At 53.0% G+C, this 18,436-nt stretch overlaps 4 protein-coding genes, 1 long non-coding RNA gene and 4 other non-coding genes across 11 annotated transcripts; 7 read left to right on the top strand and 2 right to left on the bottom strand.

The window, feature by feature from the left end:
* The first annotated feature begins 244 nt into the window (after window positions 1-244).
* EIF4A1 (eukaryotic translation initiation factor 4A1) lies at window positions 245-6,502 on the top strand. 2 transcript variants are annotated; one of them, XM_049858780.1, is made up of 11 exons: window positions 245-294; window positions 1,699-1,747; window positions 2,120-2,252; window positions 2,694-2,833; window positions 3,739-3,907; window positions 4,252-4,361; window positions 4,791-4,934; window positions 5,024-5,161; window positions 5,310-5,399; window positions 5,643-5,722; window positions 5,832-6,502. In XM_049858780.1, the coding sequence occupies exons 1-11, from the start codon at window positions 272-274 to the stop codon at window positions 5,974-5,976; spliced, it is 1,221 nt and encodes a 406-aa protein (XP_049714737.1). In that variant the 5' UTR covers window positions 245-271; the 3' UTR covers window positions 5,977-6,502. The 2 variants fall into 2 exon arrangements, with proteins under 2 accessions (XP_049714737.1, XP_049714736.1); XM_049858779.1 differs by lacking the exon at window positions 245-294 and adding an exon at window positions 864-984.
* Window positions 2,276-2,399, top strand: LOC126063358 (small nucleolar RNA SNORA48). The gene has a single exon (XR_007514298.1). It is a non-coding gene; the product is annotated as a small nucleolar RNA SNORA48 (small nucleolar RNA).
* LOC126063357 (small nucleolar RNA SNORA48) lies at window positions 3,103-3,246 on the top strand. Its single transcript, XR_007514297.1, has one exon. It is a non-coding gene; the product is annotated as a small nucleolar RNA SNORA48 (small nucleolar RNA).
* Window positions 4,034-4,171, top strand: LOC126063370 (small nucleolar RNA SNORD10). The gene has a single exon (XR_007514310.1). It is a non-coding gene; the product is annotated as a small nucleolar RNA SNORD10 (small nucleolar RNA).
* Window positions 5,446-5,587, top strand: LOC126063348 (small nucleolar RNA SNORA67). The gene has a single exon (XR_007514288.1). It is a non-coding gene; the product is annotated as a small nucleolar RNA SNORA67 (small nucleolar RNA).
* An 818-nt stretch (window positions 6,503-7,320) lies between the features above and the next one.
* Window positions 7,321-9,394, top strand: CD68 (CD68 molecule). The gene is made up of 6 exons (XM_049858784.1): window positions 7,321-7,442; window positions 7,529-7,968; window positions 8,145-8,264; window positions 8,408-8,480; window positions 8,595-8,765; window positions 9,076-9,394. The coding sequence occupies exons 1-6, from the start codon at window positions 7,394-7,396 to the stop codon at window positions 9,207-9,209; spliced, it is 987 nt and encodes a 328-aa protein (XP_049714741.1). The 5' UTR covers window positions 7,321-7,393; the 3' UTR covers window positions 9,210-9,394.
* On the bottom strand, window positions 8,424-10,250 carry LOC126061923 (uncharacterized). The gene is made up of 2 exons (XR_007513937.1): window positions 9,879-10,250; window positions 8,424-9,494 (listed from the first exon to the last, which is right to left on the bottom strand). It is a non-coding gene; the product is annotated as an uncharacterized LOC126061923 (long non-coding RNA).
* Window positions 10,251-11,086: 836 nt separating this feature from the next.
* MPDU1 (mannose-P-dolichol utilization defect 1) lies at window positions 11,087-15,800 on the top strand. Of its 2 annotated transcripts, none has more exons than XM_049858787.1 (7): window positions 11,087-11,335; window positions 13,419-13,484; window positions 13,664-13,796; window positions 14,282-14,367; window positions 14,499-14,617; window positions 14,728-14,838; window positions 14,987-15,800. In XM_049858787.1, exons 1-7 carry the CDS (start codon window positions 11,176-11,178, stop codon window positions 15,110-15,112), a joined length of 801 nt encoding a protein of 266 aa, XP_049714744.1. In that variant the 5' UTR covers window positions 11,087-11,175; the 3' UTR covers window positions 15,113-15,800. The 2 variants fall into 2 exon arrangements, with proteins under 2 accessions (XP_049714744.1, XP_049714743.1); XM_049858786.1 differs by having other exon boundaries at window positions 14,282-14,386.
* On the bottom strand, window positions 15,800-17,750 carry SOX15 (SRY-box transcription factor 15). The gene is made up of 2 exons (XM_049858792.1): window positions 16,766-17,750; window positions 15,800-16,092 (listed from the first exon to the last, which is right to left on the bottom strand). The coding sequence occupies exons 1-2, from the start codon at window positions 17,284-17,286 to the stop codon at window positions 15,936-15,938; spliced, it is 678 nt and encodes a 225-aa protein (XP_049714749.1). The 5' UTR covers window positions 17,287-17,750; the 3' UTR covers window positions 15,800-15,935.
* Between the last annotated feature and the right edge of the window lie 686 nt (window positions 17,751-18,436).

Below are 18,436 nucleotides of genomic sequence, written 5' to 3'. Positions count from 1 at the left end.
TCGAGGCTTGACTTTTGTACGTCACTTCCGTACCGGCGAGAAGGGCGGGCCCTTCAGCCAATGAAGCCGCGGGGCGGGTCTTCTCCTTGACGAGCATATAAGTTGCCCAGTGGAGGCTGGGTACCAGAGCGACTACGCCCTAACGTCACGCTGAGTTGCTGAGCGCCGACAGGCGGGGCCGAGGCGGCCAAGCCAATGCGATGGCTGGGGCGGGGCCGAGCGCTCTATAAGTTGCCGATAGGCGGGCCCTCCACCCTAGTTCCTAAGGATCATGTCTGCGAGTCAAGATACCCGGTAAGAGAGACATCTGCAGGAGATTGTGGCTACTTACCCTTTCGTTATCTTCCAAGGGCCCCGCCAGGGGGAGCTGAGGCCCATCACCCTAGGTCCCCCGGGGTGGAGGGGGAAACCAAGCCGGGAGAAGCCGTCCGGGGGGGAGCCACTGAGAAGGAAGATCCGCGGCCGATGCTACCACCCAGGGCCTAGTCAGGACGGAGGGACAGGCCGGCTTTCGAGGCCTAGCGTGTGAGCTTCGTTAAGAGGCCGCGGGCCCGGAGCGGTGCCATGCTCGAACCCTCGGTGCTGAGTGATGAGACTAGGTCGCGACCCAGCGTGGGAGAAAGGAGGCGGCGCAGCCCTGCGTGGCTGGAGTCGGCCAGTCCAGTTGCCTCACTGCCGGGGGGAGGGCTCGCGCGCGTCTGCTGTTCCGCAGGGTTCTGACGGTACCACTCGTTAAAGGTGGGGGTGTCTGGGTCCTCAAGTCCAGGTGCTTCGCGGGGGAAATCTGGGTCGGGGGGAGAAGAAGCCAGCCGTTCAGTGTGCTGGTTTTCTTGACGGCCAGGACTGAGCCTAACCCCGAGGAGCGGTCGAGTGAGGCGCCAGGAGCCCACCCGGCGCCGGGCGGGCGGGTCCATTTTGCCGCACAAGCCGGGCAATTGGCAAACTGCGGATGGGCAGGTCCACTTCGGGGGTGAGCGGCTTGAGGTATGGGAGGGCGGCGCCATTCCGCGACGGGGGCGGGCGGGGTGTGGATTGTTCCGTGGAGGGGGGAGACGCCGCCGGGTGGTCGAGGGAGCGAGCACATGGCTGCCTGAGGCGTTCCCCTCCCCCAGTCTGCTTCGCTTCTGAGTGTTGTGCAATCGCCCCTTCTCGCCCGCTCGGCTGGGGCCTCATTGTGCGCGAGTCCGCCACCGCCCGCGGCCTCCCACATCCGGGCACCGCCAGGAGGGGGGTCGGCTGGAGGGAGTGGGGGAGGGCGCGGGCCTAGTGACGTGGGGAAGGGGGTGTCCTACTCCAATCTGGGAGGTAGAAGGCGGGACTTCCGGCGTGCTCATGCCGCGGTGGGAGGTGCACGCGCTTGGGCTTGGAGCAGGCCGGGCCCGGGACACGTGGACCCGGCGGCAAGCACCCTATTCGGGCGCTGTCAGCACGGCGGTGCGCATTCTAGCCTCTGGGTTTTCAAGGAGGGATACCCCACCTTGTGGGGGCGGCCTCGTGTGAGCCGCTCCCGGAATGGGACATAAACCTGACTCAGTTTTCAAGCATTGCCTCTGAGTCGTTTGGGAACTGGTGGGGTTTGGGTCGGGGAATGAAGACTGATAGCGTCATGCAGGGCCAGTTGCTCGTAGAAAGACCCCCAACTGTTGGAATTTCTGACCTGGTTCCGGCAGGGGACAAAACGTACCCTTTAATCGACAGATCCAGAGACAATGGCCCCGATGGGATGGAGCCAGAAGGCGTCATTGAGGTGAGACTGAATCCCTGCCATCACTTTTCATTTCTGAGAAAGGCAGTGCGTGGTCATTGAGTAACTTAAGTTTAAACTAAAACCAGAAACAGGGGATCGATGGAAGTACTTAAGTCCCATTCCAAGGGACGTCTGATTTTTTACAGTGGCCTGTTTAAAGTCTTGTGTTCCTAAGGGTATGCCATTCTAATTGGGTCCTGTCCTCTCTTGTTACAGTCCATATGTGGCTTTCTAGATTCTCAAGGCCAGGTGGTTTTCTTGGATGGACGAGGGGTTGTGACTCTGTATTGTCAGAGTGGACATGAGGTCTTTGCTTTAGTGCTGCTCCACCTTTTATTTATCAAGATTTTTTTTCCTTGTTGTTTTCTACAGAGTAACTGGAATGAGATTGTTGACAGCTTCGATGACATGAATCTCTCAGAGTCTCTGCTTAGAGGCATCTACGCCTATGGTTTTGAGAAGCCCTCTGCCATCCAGCAGCGAGCCATTCTTCCTTGTATCAAGGGTGAGTCTTAGAGCAGATTCTTGATTCCCCTCCCTGAACTGAGTGGTACCTGGTTGGGGATCCTTACATCATCTAGAGAAAAAACAGCTCCTTGTTTATCCCAGCTTGGTTTTTGCTCCATGCCTGGTTCATGCTGTAGACACATGGGTTGCAGGGGTTCTTGGCAGGGGGGGTCCCAATAAAGTTGTAGTTTAGCTCGTTTGTTTTTGTAGTAATACTTGTAGCCCAGCTCGGTACAGTGTTATGTAACCATGCTTCCAGACCTGTTGCCACTGTGCAGCTATCTTGTAGTGAGGTGAAACTTTGCAAAGTATTTAATGCTTGGCAGGTAGTTCCATTTATTGGTTGCTTGAATTCATTAAACAGGTACCAGGACTTTGAGTGTCCTGTGATCTTAAAACGTGCGCCCTGTACTACCATGTTCAATTCTATTTTGTCTAGGTTATGATGTGATCGCTCAAGCCCAATCTGGGACTGGGAAAACTGCCACTTTTGCCATATCAATTCTGCAGCAGATTGAATTGGATCTAAAGGCCACCCAGGCCTTGGTCCTAGCTCCCACTCGAGAACTGGCACAGCAGGTGAGAGGATGGCTTTTTCTCTTTCTAAAGGACTGATTTAGAAATGATTAGCGTAACCCAGAATGCAGAGAGGTGTGTTCCCAACTACCACCACCTTGGGACCCAGAACTGTAGGATAGCTGAGGTGAGGGAAGACAAGGGGACCTAACCTCAGGAAAATGGGTTGTCAGGTTAGTGTACCACTTTCTCCACCCATTTCCTGAGTCAGATGGGACAGCTGCTAGGTAGAGTCCAACTGGCTGGACAAGTTTAGTGGCTGTTCATGAACAAACCCCTGGCTATGGGCAAAGAGACACCTGATTGGTGGTGGTGCTCTTATATCAGTCAGGGGCAGAGCAGACTGGCAGTCCTTTGTTCATCCTAGCTTGATGCCTGGGTTGTGGCCAGAGCTGTTTCATGCCTAGGGCACATAAAATCCTAATACCAGACTCTTTATTTTCTGAGCAAAGATAATCAGGAATTTTTGATAGAACTCTGTTCTAGGGCTCTTGTGTCTATAAAGTGTGCTTTTTGAGAGAGAATATGTCACCTAGCTCAGGTTTTGTGGCTGGGGTGCAGTAGAACGTGGAAATATCATTTTAAGACTTGTTACTGTGTGGTAGATAAATGTATCACAATTGGCTTTCTGGAAATTAATTCAGGGGCCCAATTTTTTGCCTGGCATAAAAAACCATTAAGAGTTTTTCTTAGGTGTTATTCTAAATTTGGAATCAGAATGAGCTCAAATCACATCTGTGCTAGTTACTTGTAGCATGTCTATAGTGGATTTAATTTGTTTCCATTTCTCACGTGTAAAATTAATAGTGTTCATCTCAGGGTCGTTGGAAGGAATAAGTGAGAAACGCTTAAATGGGGCCTGGCACAGTTGTGGCTAATACTACAAGCACTTCTTTCTCTGGGTTCAGATACAGAAGGTGGTGATGGCATTAGGAGATTACATGGGTGCCTCCTGCCACGCCTGCATTGGGGGCACCAATGTGCGTGCTGAAGTGCAGAAGCTACAGATGGAGGCTCCCCATATCATCGTGGGTACCCCGGGCCGTGTGTTTGATATGCTTAATCGAAGATACCTGTGTGAGTACCTTCCAGATTTTCCAGTCTCCATAGTCACTTCCCCGTTTGTGAATCCTTTCCAGTCTTTCCCACCTTTGCCACAGTTACAGTCCCGAGGATGCTAGTTTTCCTTTCTCTGAAAGAGCTGCTCTGTGATGAACCCCATGCGTGTCATCTGAGCCTGGCATCCCTGTTGCCTCAGCCCAGGTAGTGTTCTACTTTCCAGGGCTGTTGTCTGACTTGGCAGGGGTCAGGGCAAAGGATCAATCTTTACGTTCTGAGAGCACACCACCACCTGTTCCCTCGTTTTTTGTTTGAAGTCAGGAAATGATATGTTTTATGTAAGTATTCCTTGTTTCTTCTAGCTCCCAAATACATTAAGATGTTCGTACTGGATGAGGCTGATGAAATGCTAAGCCGTGGATTCAAGGACCAGATCTACGACATATTCCAGAAGCTGAACAGCAACACCCAGGTGAGAAGGACCTTTATGAAGATGGGCATGTGTAGCCGATGAGTCCTATGCAGGTAATGGTGTGGTTGGGGTAAAGAGAGCACAGAAGGAACAGTGAAGAGTTCTGGAGTCTCACTTTAAGCCCTTATGTGCCCTGACTTCTGTTTTGTGTGTGACTAGGAAAGGGAGAGGGAGCCCTAGTTGTGCGGTGGTTAAGCACTTAGCTGCCAGCCGAATGGTGTTTGCAGTTTGAACCCACCAGCCACCCCGTAGGAGAAAAGACCTGGTGATCTGCTCCCATTCAGATTCTAGTTCGGGAAACATGGAGCAGTTCTACTCTTTTGTAGGGAGGGTTGCTGAGCTGGAATCTACTTGGCAGCACATGACAGGAAAAGGAAACAGACATCACATACTGTCTCCCAACCCCAAAGATGATCTTTTTTCCGACAGGTAGTTTTGCTGTCAGCTACAATGCCTTCCGACGTGCTTGAGGTGACCAAGAAGTTCATGAGGGACCCTATTCGGATACTTGTCAAGAAGGAAGAATTGACCCTGGAGGGTATCCGCCAATTCTACATCAATGTGGAACGCGAGGTGGGGCCTAGTACAGGAGGCGGGCCTGGTGATAGGTTGTTGGGTATAGCCCCTGACTGATTTTCTTCCCTCCCACCCCCACCCCCCAGGAGTGGAAGCTGGACACATTGTGTGATTTGTATGAAACTTTGACCATCACCCAGGCAGTCATCTTCATTAACACCCGGAGGAAGGTTGATTGGCTCACCGAGAAGATGCATGCCCGAGACTTTACTGTCTCTGCCATGGTCAGTTTTTTTCTGCCATGTCCTGGTTAGCACTTGGCAGATGTGTGTCTTTCAGTTTTCATATGTATCTGTCCCAGGGTCCCACTTAAAGCCAGTTTTCCCAGAACCCATGTGCCTACCTGCTACATCCTTCTCTCTCCTATTTTAGCATGGAGATATGGACCAAAAGGAACGAGATGTCATCATGAGGGAGTTCCGTTCTGGTTCTAGCAGAGTACTGATAACCACTGACCTACTGGTGAGTAGAGGGGAATCTGGAGAAGCCTGAGAAGGAAGAAGAGAGAATCCAAGGTGATTCCCTCTCCAAGGGGCCAGCTAGTGCCCCTCTCAGGAAAGTAGCAACTTGGAATAAAATCGGGCATGCCCAGGGTCTTCCGGGGAGAAGGGGATGTGTTTCCTTTTGCCTCCATTTGGCTGCCTACATAGATAACAAAGTCCTTTGCTCGTCCACATGCTGAAGTTGTCCTCTGCCTTGATTTAGGCCAGAGGGATTGATGTGCAGCAGGTTTCTTTAGTCATCAACTATGACCTTCCCACCAACAGGGAAAACTACATCCACAGGTAAGTGTAGATCTGAAATACGCAGCCCCTCATCTGTCCAGTTCTCCCTGGCCTGAAGCATCTGATTTTCCCACACATAACATCCTGAGGTGTCCTTGTTGACTTCCAGAATTGGTCGTGGTGGACGTTTTGGCCGCAAGGGTGTGGCTATCAACATGGTGACAGAAGAAGACAAGAGGACTCTTCGAGACATTGAAACCTTCTACAACACCTCCATTGAGGAGATGCCCCTCAATGTTGCTGACCTCATCTGAAAGAGGAGCTGTCTGCCCTGCTGCCTCGTCCTGGCCAGGCTTCAGTCCTGGGGGGCTGAGGAAGAGCAGGAGGGGGGAGGGAAGGGATCCAAGGGATGGACATCTTGTTATTTTTTTTTTTCTTTCTTTTTTTTTTTTTTCTTTGAATAAATGTCACTTTTTGAGGCAAAAGAAGGAACCGTGACCATTTTAGACACCCTTTTCTTTGGGGTAGGCTTTTGCCCCAGGCGCCGTCTATTCCCCCAAAAAACACTAATCCATTTCCTGAACCTAGTCACCTCCAGACTCCAGAGGCTCTCCCCACCTGAGCCAAATTCCTCTGAAAATGACTCAAGGGGCTATGTCATTCAGCCCCTGTTGCTGGACCAAATCTGGAGGGTGAACCCTTGAGTGAGGTGGCCCAGGGTTCTGTTCCTAGGTGGGGGGAGCAGGGGAGAGAACGGTAGCCATTTTTACATTGTTTTGTATAGTATTTATTGATTCAGGAAACAAACACAAAATTCTGAATAAAATGACTTGGAAACTGCCTGCTTGGGCTTCTCATTTCTTACCTCCCCTTCCCTCCCCCACCAGCTACTGGGTACATCTCAGTTCTCCCTTTCACCAGATAGTTTGATGTGTTATTTTGTTACCACCTGAGGTAACCAGACGAATACAAGACTGTTTTTTTCTCAGCCCTTAGAAAATGGTGATGTTAGCTCATAGGATAAGGTGATAACCCTTAAGGGGTTGGTTGAGCACTGTATGTAACATCTAAAGAGAAGCAGCAGATGGAGAATAATCAGTTTAAGGGAGGAAAAGAGTAGTTATATCCAGGGCTCGGAACTGGTTTGTTCTGACTGAAACCCCTCCTGAGAATTTGCAGCTCTAACAAGTCCCCAACTAATGCTGCTGGTTAGGGACCAATTCTAAGAACCACTAGGAGAGCTGTGGTTCCCAAAGTTCATTTTACAGTGAGAATCACTTGGATCTTGTTAAGATGTAGATTCTGATTCAGTATATCTGGGGGGAAATGCAAATCTCAGCTGGGTTTTGAACTGGAACCCCTATTGGAGAGGGCTCTTAGATTCTGAACTGCTCACCCTCACAACTACTGCACAAGTTTTGCTGAGGTAGACATTGGTCCCCAAGGACCAGCTGCCCAAAAGCTTTCTCTGTCGTATTTTATACCCATATGATACTCTCGACCCATTTTTGAAGCCAGGGCCAATCATGTAATTTAATGACTAAGAGATTGGTGGCTGGAGCTGAGGTGTCTGAGTCAGGTTTGGGGGTTGGTATTTTTTCAGTTACAGGAAGTAAGACTTTCATTTCCTCCTTTCCCAAAGAAGGCAGGGGGAATAGGGTTGATTGAGCAAACGACTAGTACTGGCAGAAGCTAGTTGGACTTTTGGACTTTGGGTGAGGCGGTTCTGCCATGAGGCTGGCGGTGTTTTTCTCTGGGGCCTTGCTGGGGCTACTAACAGGTAAGAAAGGGGGCTGAAGGGAGGGAGCGCCTGGGAAGGCATCTGCCTGTGGGTTGCTAACCAGCCTCTCCCCTCCATGCCGAAAGCCAAAGGATCAGGGAATGACTGTCCTCATAAAAAGTCAGCCACTCTGCTGCCATCCTTCACGGTGACCCCTACAGCTACAGAAAGCACAACAAGCCTTGGAACAACCAGCCACAGAACTACGAAGAGCCCTGAAACCACAAGTCACAGGACAACTACCACAGGCACCACCAGCCATGGACCCACCACTGCCACTCACAATCCTGCTACCACCACCAGTCATGGAAACACCACAGTTCATCCAACAAGTAACAGCACTGCTACCAGCCCACGAATCACCACTTCCCCCCACCCGGGACCACCTCCACCCTCTCCAGGGCCTAGCCCAGGCTCCAAGGAAGCTATAGGAGACTACACATGGCGTAATGGTTCCCAGCCCTGCGTCCGCCTCCAAGCCCAGATTCAGATTCGTGTCTCCTACCCAAGCCAGGATGGAGGAAAGGTAATGCTAGAATAAGGTGGGGGACGTGCGGGGAAGGTGGCAAGTCTTTCTGCTGTGGTTCAGAGGAGAGGAGGAATAGTAGGAAAAGAGACAAATAGAGGGTGGGGATGAGAAAATAGGGAACCACGGACAGCACGGCCATGTAGTCTCATGACACCAACCTTTAACTTCCGCAGATGTGGGGCATCTCTGTACTGAATCCCAACAAAACCAAGGCCCAGGGGAACTGTGAGGGCGCCCATCCCCACCTGCTCCTCTCATTCCCCTATGGACATCTCAGCTTTGGTTTCAAGCAGGTACAGCTCTAGGACTCCACCCTCATCCCCCACTCTGACCCTCCAAGCACCCATCCCTACCAACCCCTTACTGTGCTCCTTACTATGTGGACATGGGTATCATTCCCCACTGCTGCCCTGAGCCTCCCTGTTCCCCTCCGCAGGACTCAGTACAGAGTGTTGTCTACCTGAACTACCTGGCTGTGGAATACAATGTGTCCTTCCCCAAGGCAGCACGTGAGTAACCCTCCTTCCCTTCCTCACCGCTTGCACGAGATGGCTGCACTCCTGAGGGACCTAAGATGGGGGATACAGAGGGGATCTGGATCTGACCCCTCCTTGCCCTTTCAGAGTGGACATTCTCAGCTCAGAATTCATCCCTTCGAGATCTCCAAGCCCCCGTGGGCCAGAGCTTCAGCTGCAGAAACGCGAGCATCACTGTTTCACCAACTCTCCACCTTGATCTGCTCTCTGTGAAACTACAGGCTGCTCAGCTGCCCCCCACGGGGGTTTTTGGGCCAAGTAAGACCTACTATGTTCCTCCAAGAACGCTCTTCTTCACTGAAAGCCCCTTCTCCAGACCCATAAGCCAGTTGCCTCCATTCTTATACCCCTAAGTTCCCATGGCTATAGGGCATTTGCCTTCCCCTTTTGCTACAGCAGGCTCTGCCCTTCTACTTACTGCTCTGAGTCATCTTGGTAAGCTCCTTACCAATCTCATGCACACCCCTCCCAGATCCCTACCTCCCAACACCACCTACATTCCTCTCTCCCACCTCTTGAACCCAGACACAAACCTTTGCAGTGCTTACTTGCCCTGTCTTTCTGCTAGGTTTCTCTTGCCCCAGCGACCAGTCCATCTGGCTGCCTCTCATCATCGGGTTGGTCATCCTCAGCCTTCTCATCCTGGTGCTTGTTGCCTTCTGCATCATCTGGAGACGCCCGTCCACCTACCAGCCCCTCTGAGCATCTGCCCAACCCTTCCATTTCCTCACCATACAGCTGACTCAAAGACAAAGTCATCCTTCTTCCCTGTTTTGAGCAAAAATGGAGATAATGCAACTAGGAGGGGTGTGGGGATTTTTATTAAATATGAGAAATTTCCCCTTCCCCACCCCCAGTAGGAGAGTAATAAAACCTACTTAAATCTTTGTCCTTGGTTTCTCTTGTCCTGCCAAGATTAAAGGCCATGAGTTTCTTGTCACATCTTTCTGTGCCTTCCACAGTTAAGTCTCAGGAAGCCAGGAACTGCTGGTGAAGAGAGCTGAATATGTCAGTGTGTGACCAAATGCCCTCATGGGTCTGCCACCACTGGTGTTGAATCTGCCACACCTCCCCCCTTCCTTCTTCTTCTACTTCTGAGGCCACTGGCTGCTCCAGTTCACCCCACCAATCCAGTGGAGCCAGCCATCTGGGCAGCCTTCCAGACTCTCACATACAGCACAGGATGCAGCAAGCAGCAATAAGCGTGGGTGGGAAGGCCACAGCTGTGTCATTTCTTTTCCAAAGGTAGCACCAGCAGCCCCTGAGCCACCAGAATGCCCTGTCCATTGTGTCCGGGGCTAACTGAACAGCCTGACTAAACCATTGTTGCCCCCGGGATGCTCCTACCCCACGTGCAAAAGGTTTCATTACCTCCATACACACTTAGCCTCCGTGCTCCAGGGAACAGCATGCCCTCAGCCTGGGCCACCCAATGAGTCAGTCCCAATGCTCCCTGTACCTGGCAGAGGTAGGATGGCACCCTTAGGCAGTTTGTGTCCAGGTCCTCTCTAGAAAGGGCCTCCTGGACTGAGGGCCAGTAGTAGGCCGTGAGGCCATCGTTGGGGGCCACGATAGGGTGTGCAGGCATTCTAACAGCCCAGCGAGAGGCTACAGAAAACCACCACTGGGGCCAAACAGTTTGCACGTGACGGGGGGCCACACCACCGCCTCGAAAACATCTGTATGACGTTACAGACTGCGGGGTGGGAGGCACCAAAGTTGGGAACGACAGCGTCGAACTCGCAGCAGCCGTGATGGCTAGTCGCGCCTCCACCGCGATGGCGCTCCGCCTGTCGGTGTCCCAGAGCAGCGCTTCCACCCGGTAATCCAAGGTTGCCCTTCCCCCAGCGGGACTGTTCCACCCCTCGACTTCGCTCAAGTCCTTCCTCAGCTCGCGGTCCCAAAAAGCGCAGGAGCATGCCTTGGCTCACAGGCGGCGCCCTTGGGCCAATGGGGTGGAGACCGAACCCCGGGGCCGCCGCCGAAAAACTGGTCCGCTCCTGGATTTCACGGATGCTGCCAGCCCCGGACGTGGGGTAGTGACTCAGGGACTGGGCCCTGCAGGGGGCTGAGGGGACTTGGGAGGGCTGTCCTCCCCAGAAGCTAGGCTCTCCTGCCCCTTCTCATCTTCTGCACCACTGTCCTGGACCCCGTAGTTGGTGGCGCACCCACACTCCAAGGCCTGGGCGAACCAGAGGAGGGAGAAGCGTAGGGCCCTGCGCACAGCCCGGCGTCCATGGAGGGCTTCCCGGCGCAGACCGTCCTGCTCTCGCCGGTGCCATTCCCTCTGGAGACGCCGAGAGGACAGAAGACAGTGCCACAGCGCCCCCATCCAATGCCATTTTGGAAACTTATGTTCCTTCTCTCTCAACTTCGAAAGATATAAAGTTGGCTGAGAGAAGACAAGATGGCGCCGAGCCGGAGAAATTAGGAAAGGCAGGGGGATACATTATGCTTCGGAAATGAAAGCGTAAACAAAGGCACGAAAGGTGTAACTGCGCAGCCCTACAGCTTTGGCACGATTTAAAACTCCAACAGCAGGCTGCGGCCAAAACAAGGTCTCTCGAAGAGACCTACGCTATTCAAGGCGGGTGGTGGAAGACAGAACGGCAAATCAAGGTCTGCCCAGCTAAGTTGCGGGAAAAGAAGAGGCGTGCCCAGGGCGCGCATGCGCACAATAAGTCGATGGCGTTCTGGAGAGACTGGCGGAAGCAAGCTTTGCAATATGGCGGCCGAGGTGGATGGGGCGCTGAAACGAGTTCTGGTGCCGATTCTTCTACCTGAGAAATGCTACGACCAACTTCTCGTCCAGGGGGACTTGCTTCACGGTGAGTTCTATTCAGCATCAGATCAAAGCTCTGCTCGAGCGACCTTGGACCATAAATGGGGGAATGACTAGGGACCAAGTGACCGTGGACGCTGCTGCCATGCCGTACTGGGAGGAAGTCGCTTTCGAGAGGGGCGGAAGTATCTCGGCTCCACCGACGGAGGACGCCATAATTGAGCAGGAGGAGGAGTCACCGGGTGGGAGTGCTTCTTTGTGATGCTATTGCTGCTCTTTTGGTCTTTAGCAACAATGAAAAATGAAAAGATCATTCTACAAAACAAAGTACAAATCTGATCAAATCATTCCAAGCGTAAATCGCTAAACCTTAAGGAGCAAGATTAGATTTAATTCAAAACCTTTGAGGGGACCGTGGTCTCGGGGAACATCTAGCTCAATTGGCATAACAGTTTATAAAGAAAATGTCCTGCATTCTGCTTTAGTGAGTATTATCTAGGGTCTTAAAAGCTTGCGAGCTGCCATCTAAGATACTCCACTGGTCTTACCACTTCGGGAGCAAAGGAGAATGAAGAAAACCAAAGACACAAGGGAAGGATTAGTCCAAAGGACTAATGGACCACAAGTACCACAGCCTCAGTCCAGCCCAACCAGGTGATGCCTGGCTACCACCACTGACTGCTCTCACAGGGATCACAATAGAAGGTTCCCAACAGAGCTGGAGAACAATGTAGAACAAAATTACAACTCATAAAAGACCAGGTTCACTGGGCTGACAGACTAGAGAAACCCCGAGAGTATGACCCACAGACGCCCTTTTAGCTCAGTGATGAAGTCACTCCTGAGGTTCATCCTTCAGCCAAAGATTAGACAGGTTTTTTATAAGACAAAATGAGACTAAAGGGGCACACCAGCAGAGGAGCAAAGACTAGAAGGCAGGAGGGGACAGGAAAGCTGGTAATAGGGAACCCAAGGTCAAGAAAGGGAGAGTGTTGATATGTGGGGTTGGTAACCAGTGTCACAAAACAATATGTGTACTATTTAATGAGAAGCTGGTTTGTTCAGTAAACCATCTAAACTACAATATAAAAAAAAAGTTAAAAAAAAAACACAAAAACTGGTGAATCAAGCCTTAAATGGCGATGTCAAAGGCTCCAGCTACCCCGATCACCTTCGTTTAAACATCTACATTTGCTCATGGTCTAACTTTGGAATAACCTGCCTTCCTCTTTGTATATGCGAGGCAACTTAACAGGAAGGCTCACCTCAAACATCAGCCCCTTTAGGAAGCCTTTACAGTCTGCCCTTGTCACTTCATGGTGCCTCCCCTATGCTTGGGAAACACTAGCTGCATTCATGGTCCGCTGGAGTCTGATTCTCACTGGGTCAAGCTCATTGGGAGGAACGCTTCAGAGCTACAAGTATCGGGCGTGGAAATGTAGGGTTAAGTCCCTGAATAGGGGCCCGGGACAGACCCAGGCCTCTGATGGTGGAGGCTGGGGTTTAGGAATGAACAATACCGAGACCTGTCCTTCGGGAGAGAAGACATGTGAAATCAACCACCTAGTTGCTCAGTGAAGGGAAATAAAGGAGGGCCCTTGGGAATTGTACATGCCAAGGTGGCACCAACTGTTTGGACTCAACTACTAATCTGAAAGTTAGCAGTTTGAACCCATGTAGCAGTGCTGCAAAAGAAAGGCCTGTCTATCTGGTTCCATGAAGATTACAGACAACAGAACCCTATGAAGGAGTTCTACTCTGTAACACATGGGGTCACCATGAGCCAGAATCCACTTGATGGCATTGGGCTTCCCCCCGGCCTTGGGAATTGCTCGGCTTTATACAAGGTAGCAATTGAAGGCTTAAAAGTCAGGCCAAGGAGTTTAGATATTATCCTATAGGCAATGGAGTGTTGGGTGGGAGGGAAGGCATGGTGAAAACTTGTGACTGTGAGAGGATTTGGAGCATCAGGACTTTTGCCCTGCCCTGAGACCACCCAAAGCCTCCTTGAGTGGGTGTGTCAGGCCTCAGGGAAGGGTGGCCACCCATAGGAGTACTTAAGACCCATATCCCTGGGCTGCCTCCTCAAAGCCTGGAGGTCTCCTCCCTGTTTACCTTTTTCTTTTCAGTACCCTGCCTCAAGATTCTCCTCAGCAAAGGCCTGGGGCTAGGCATTGTGGCTGGGTCACTTCTGGGTATGTATCTTATCTTCTTTTTCTCCTGTTAAGATAGGGCGGGGTGCTGAGAGGCCATAAACTGGGTGGGTCATTTAACTGGAAGTGGGATTAGCATGCTCCCCAATTAGTTGTGTAGTTGTGTTGGGCTACCAATGGATGGAAGCACCTCAACCCTTCCCTTCTCATCCTTTCTTCAGTAAAGCTGCCTCAGGTGTTTAAAATCCTGGGAGCCAAGAGTGCTGAAGGGCTGAGTCTTCAGTCGGTAATGCTGGAGCTAGTGGCCTTGACTGGGACCATGGTCTACAGTATCACCAACAACTTCCCCTTCAGGTGAGGGGCCCACCTTCTGTCCCAAAGGGTAAATAACCAAAACCCTGCTGGCATAGTGGTAAAGAGCTACAGCTGCTAACCAGAAGATCGGCAGTTCGAACCCACCAGGCACTCTTTGGAAACTCTATGGGGCAGTTCTGCTCTCTCCCGTAGTGTCACTATGAGTCGGAATTGACTCAATGGCAATGAGTTCGTTTTGTTTTGTTTTGTTTCTCTAGCAGGGGTAGGGCGAGGGAGGTAAAAGGGTCAGAAAGCTTAAGCCCTTCTGGAAATCCAGTGATGGGGAGTTCCTTCCTATGGAGGCAACGAAAAGAGGTCAGCATCCCAAGATGCCCAGGATGCAGAGTGAGTCAATTAGGGGTGGGGGCTGCTGAGGAACCAGCAGGGCTGTGGAGGACCGCGCAGTCAGAATTGTGTCCCCAGATAGCGGAGGCTCTTCCTGCCCCTTTCCAGGCTGAGCTTTCTCCTAATTCTTGACTCTGCAGCTCTTGGGGTGAAGCCTTGTTCCTGATGCTCCAGACAATAGCCATCTGCTTCCTGGTCCTGCACTACAGAGGACAGACTGTGAAAGGTGCTGAGGATTTACCCGAGTAGGCTGCAGCTCTCGGGAGCCCTGGTGGGAACCCAGGCCTGGGGAGGCTGAGAGCTGGAATGGAGGACACTGACAGGTTGATCAGGACTCCTTGTCTCCCTGGCCCCCAGGTGTTGCTTTCCTAGCCTGCTACACCCTGGTCCTGTTGACACTGCTCTCACCGCTGACGCCCCTGGCTGTGGTCACCCTGCTCCAGGCCTCCAATGTGCCTGCTGTGGTGGTGGGGAGGGTGAGCAACGGGGGCAAGGGAGAGGGTGGGGGGGTGCTGGCTGAGGGGCATGAGCAACAAGAACATGGAAATTCAGATGAGGAAACCAACGGTCTCCACTCCACCCCTAGCTGCTCCAGGCAGCCACCAACTACCACAACGGGCACACAGGTCAACTCTCAGCCATCACAGTCTTTCTGCTGTTTGGGGGCTCTCTGGCCCGGATCTTCACCTCCATTCAGGTGAGTGTACCCTTTCCCTCTAGAGGGCACTAAAACCTCATCTTACCTACCCCAGCAAAGGCAATACCCTCTCTGGAACCTTTGTCCTCAGGGGAACCCTTCTTGGGTTATGCTGAAGGGTGACCTTAGCTCTGTCCTTTACACCTAGGAAACTGGAGACCCCCTCATGGCTGGAACCTTTGTGGTTTCCTCCCTCTGCAACGGCCTCATCGCAGCCCAGCTCGTCTACTACTGGAATGCAAAGGCTCCCCACAAACAGAAAAAGGAGCAGTAGGGCTGAGTCCATTCCATTCACCCATCCAACCTTAGGGTCTTCCGCGCAGCCCCCTCAACCACAATCAGAGCCAAGTCTGTGGGTGTGGTTTTTAAACACCCACCCACATACCCACACCCACACCCACACCCACACACAATTGCAGTGTCTTGGGCCAGGATTTGTTTTTAATGGAAACACACAGTTGGTGAGGCCAGATCCTTAAGAAGGAGAGGCTGGGGGTCAGGTGTTTCAAGCTGACGTTTTGACAGTTACTGAGTGCTGCTCCAAGCGCTGAACGTGCACTATTAACTCATTGAATCATTTGGCTGAGATTCCCCCTTTAGCAGCAGTTCCCAGCTACTTGGTTCTTCTGGACAAATGTCTTACCCTGGCCCCACACCTCCCCCTTCCCTTCTGGCCCCAGAGGGACTGAGGGCTTGCAGCTGCCTCCCTCCCCCATCCTGGCTGTCTCCTGGACCCCAGCGCTGGGCAGGAGAAGGGGGGACAGAAGATGACTAAGGCAGGGCCCCAGGGTGGGGTGAGGAGCTTCCTGCTGTGGCAGGTCCAGGCGGAAGGGAGTGGAGATGGCACTGGTTCCCATCGCAGTGAGGGGTGCAGAGATGGAATAAAGACTCAGAGACAGGATTTAATCATACAAAACTGTGTTCTTCATACAAAAAGCAGGACCAAGTGTTGTGTTGTTCCCCCAGCTTGGGAGGACGCAGCCTCCCTCTGAACTGTGCGGTCCGATGCGGGAAAGGTTTGCAGCCTCGCGGTGGGGAGTGGCTCTGGGTGGAAAAGGAGGGTGAGGCCCTTCCTGGGTGGTCCATGTCCATGGGAGTTAGAGGTAGGTTAGGGGAGGGCTGTAGGCAGTGGGAGAGCCTGGGGGTCTGTAGGAACGATAGGGGGTGAACAGCTCACCCTGGAGCATGGTGCCACTCTGAGATAGGGAGCATGCTGAGGGGGCCTCGGGGGCCTCAAGTTTGCAGTGGGAAGAGCTGAAAAGAGAGAAATGGGATTAGAGGGTAGGGTCCCCAAGACCATGTAGGGGGCAGGTCTGACCAGTTCTGGGCAGACAGGTGAAGCTTGCCGCCGCCCCCCTGGCTGTCACTCTGGATACAGTCAGGTATGGAACCAGACCCTGAGACACTTAGAGGCAAGCCCGTGTAGCCTTGTCGGGGCACGCTCGAGCAGCTTGTGTGCTGTGAGGCTGTTTTCCTCTTTTGGGTCGGGCGGCCAGGAAGGGGTAGAGTTGGGCTTGGCCTCTCCTTGCCCTGGAGGCTGGGAGAGGAAGCAGGGTCACATTTGGGCCATAGCAGGGGGGAACAGGGCATCCTGATAACTAGAACGTGGTCATATCCCGGAGGTCTGTTGTCTGCCCCTGAAGGGCCGTTACCTCCAGGCTGAGATAGAAATGGCCTCAAGGAAAACACTGAGCCATCAGAACCCTCCCGCCCCACCCTTCACAGGGGCACTGGGAGCCAGGGACATGGTGCCCTGACAGTCCTCAGCTGCAGCCCTCTGCCCCCAGACTCAGCCCAGTGTGGCCTCTGCTTTGGGTGGGCTCCGGGCCCCTGCCAGCCAGGCCCTCTGATATCTCCCCCCCGATCCAGGCTCCAGGAGGGGAGCACAAGCGTCTTCTCCCTCACCTGACACCCCCAGCCCACTCACCTGTAGCCACCAGGCAGGTAGGCTGTCGAATAGTTGGGGGGCTGATACCCAAAGCCTCTGGTCCCTTGGGTGGTCGCGTAGACCGGTCCGCCACCAGCCACGCCGCTGCCTCCCTGGCTGAAGTGGGGTGGCCTGGTGCCTGGGCTCTTGGTCTTGCGCCGGGGCCGGTACTTGTAGTCGGGATAGTCACGGAGGTGCCGGGCTCGGAGCCGCTTAGCCTCTTCCACGAAGGGTCGCTTCTCGTCCTCGCCTAGCAGCTTCCACTGTGCGCCCAGGCGCTTGGAGATCTCAGAGTTGTGCATCTTTGGGTTCTGTTGCGCCATCTGGCGGCGCTGGGCAGAGCTCCACACCATGAAAGCGTTCATGGGCCGCTTTACTTTCTCCAAGGGAAGCCCGGTGGAGGCCACAGGACTGCCCACACCCTCAGGCGCCTGAGACCCCAAAGACAGGGAGGAAGGGGCCATGGGAGCGGGGGGTTCCAGGCTCCAGGCCTGGTCCTGTGAGGAACCCGGTAGCGACATGGTGCACTGGGAGGAAACTTAAGAGGGTGTACTGAACGCCCTCCCCTCCAAAGTGAACCGTTGATCCCAAAATCCAGTATAGAAGTGTCTTCCTACTCTGGAGTTGTCACGGAGAAATTCGTGTCTTTAAAAAAAGTCCTCAAGTCCAGAGTCCTTAAAATGTAGCCCCTGCTGCCAACTAACCAGCCCACTGTGAAGAGCAGGATTCCAAGTCTGGTACCCTGAGGTGGAAGAGGCTCTGCTCTCCTTGTGTTCTCGCCTCTCGGATCTCCCAATCCACAGTCCCTCTCCTTCTACTCCCTGCTGGCGACCCGGCCTACCTTCAGGGAGGTGGTCAACCTTCCCTCTCTTGGTCTGGAGTTCCTGCAGCTGTGGGCGATGCAGCCCAGGGGCCACAATTCTCTCTGGGCTCAACAGTCTGAGGCTGGCAAACCAGACCTGGGAAGAGCTTTTAAAGAAAGACTCCTCCCTAGTCCCTCCCAGAAGACCACACCTCCTTAAGGGCGCCAACATTCCCTCCTCCCCTAGGCAAACCCAGGTGTCCTGTTCTTCCCAGTCCCCAACACTTGTCCTCAGGGTACCACGCCTCTCCCCACCCAACACCTAAATGTCAGGCCTTCCAGCACTGGTCTGGTCGCTAGAAATGTCTTCTCCTCCCTTCTCACCCATTGCCACGGAGTTGATTCCAATTCACAGCAACTCTGTGAGACAGAGAACTGCCCCATAGGGTTTCCAAGGCTTGTAATCTTTAGGGAAGCTGACTGCCACATCTTTCTCCCACGGAGCAGTTGTTGGGTAGACCTTTCTTGGCTAGCAGTTGAGCATTTAACTACTGCACCACTAGGGCTCCTTCCTCCCTTCTTAAGCATTGGCAATTTAAGTCAATTCCTTTCCACAATGAACTGAGGAACATCAGCCACTCACACTCCAACCCCTTTAGTGCCTATGGCTCCTCAAACCCCCGACCTGACCCTGGGGCTAGAAAGTTAAGCAATCAGGGAGGTAGGCCATTTTTGTTTCCTGAGTCATCCCAGCAGGTGCCTGGGAAGTGATTCAACCCCTCTCCAGGTGAGAAAACCCAAGCCTTCCTGGCTCCAGCCCCCAGACCTAGGTTTCTCCACCACCAAGGCATCCAATTATGGCCAAGTTT

Source organism: Elephas maximus, chromosome 19, assembly GCF_024166365.1.
Source record: "Elephas maximus indicus isolate mEleMax1 chromosome 19, mEleMax1 primary haplotype, whole genome shotgun sequence".
NCBI lineage: Eukaryota > Metazoa > Chordata > Mammalia > Proboscidea > Elephantidae > Elephas > Elephas maximus.
This window is presented reverse-complemented; position numbering and strand designations above follow the sequence as displayed.

What these genes read in the sequence shown, in the direction of transcription:
- MPDU1 (XM_049858786.1), top strand. Translation starts at nt 11,176, where the DNA reads ATGCGCACAATAAGTCGATGGCGTTCTGGAGAGACTGGCGGAAGCAAG. An exon ending in CCAGGGGGACTTGCTTCACG is followed by an intron (nt 11,336 to 13,418) that starts GTGAGTTCTATT and finishes TTTTCTTTTCAG; the next exon opens with TACCCTGCCTCAAGATTCTC. An exon ending in GGTGCTGAGGATTTACCCGA is followed by an intron (nt 14,387 to 14,498) that starts GTAGGCTGCAGC and finishes CCTGGCCCCCAG; the next exon opens with GTGTTGCTTTCCTAGCCTGC.
- EIF4A1 (XM_049858779.1), top strand. Translation starts at nt 950, where the DNA reads ATGGGCAGGTCCACTTCGGGGGTGAGCGGCTTGAG. An exon ending in TCGGGGGTGAGCGGCTTGAG is followed by an intron (nt 985 to 1,698) that starts GTATGGGAGGGC and finishes TTTAATCGACAG; the next exon opens with ATCCAGAGACAATGGCCCCG. An exon ending in GCTTAATCGAAGATACCTGT is followed by an intron (nt 3,908 to 4,251) that starts GTGAGTACCTTC and finishes TGTTTCTTCTAG; the next exon opens with CTCCCAAATACATTAAGATG.
- CD68 (XM_049858784.1), top strand. Translation starts at nt 7,394, where the DNA reads ATGAGGCTGGCGGTGTTTTTCTCTGGGGCCTTGCTGGGGCTACTAACA. An exon ending in TCAGCTTTGGTTTCAAGCAG is followed by an intron (nt 8,265 to 8,407) that starts GTACAGCTCTAG and finishes TCCCCTCCGCAG; the next exon opens with GACTCAGTACAGAGTGTTGT. An exon ending in GTCCTTCCCCAAGGCAGCAC is followed by an intron (nt 8,481 to 8,594) that starts GTGAGTAACCCT and finishes TTGCCCTTTCAG; the next exon opens with AGTGGACATTCTCAGCTCAG.
- SOX15 (XM_049858792.1), bottom strand. Translation starts at nt 17,286, where the DNA reads ATGTCGCTACCGGGTTCCTCACAGGACCAGGCCTGGAGCCTGGAACCC. An exon ending in TACCTGCCTGGTGGCTACAG is followed by an intron (nt 16,093 to 16,765) that starts GTGAGTGGGCTG and finishes CTCTCTTTTCAG; the next exon opens with CTCTTCCCACTGCAAACTTG.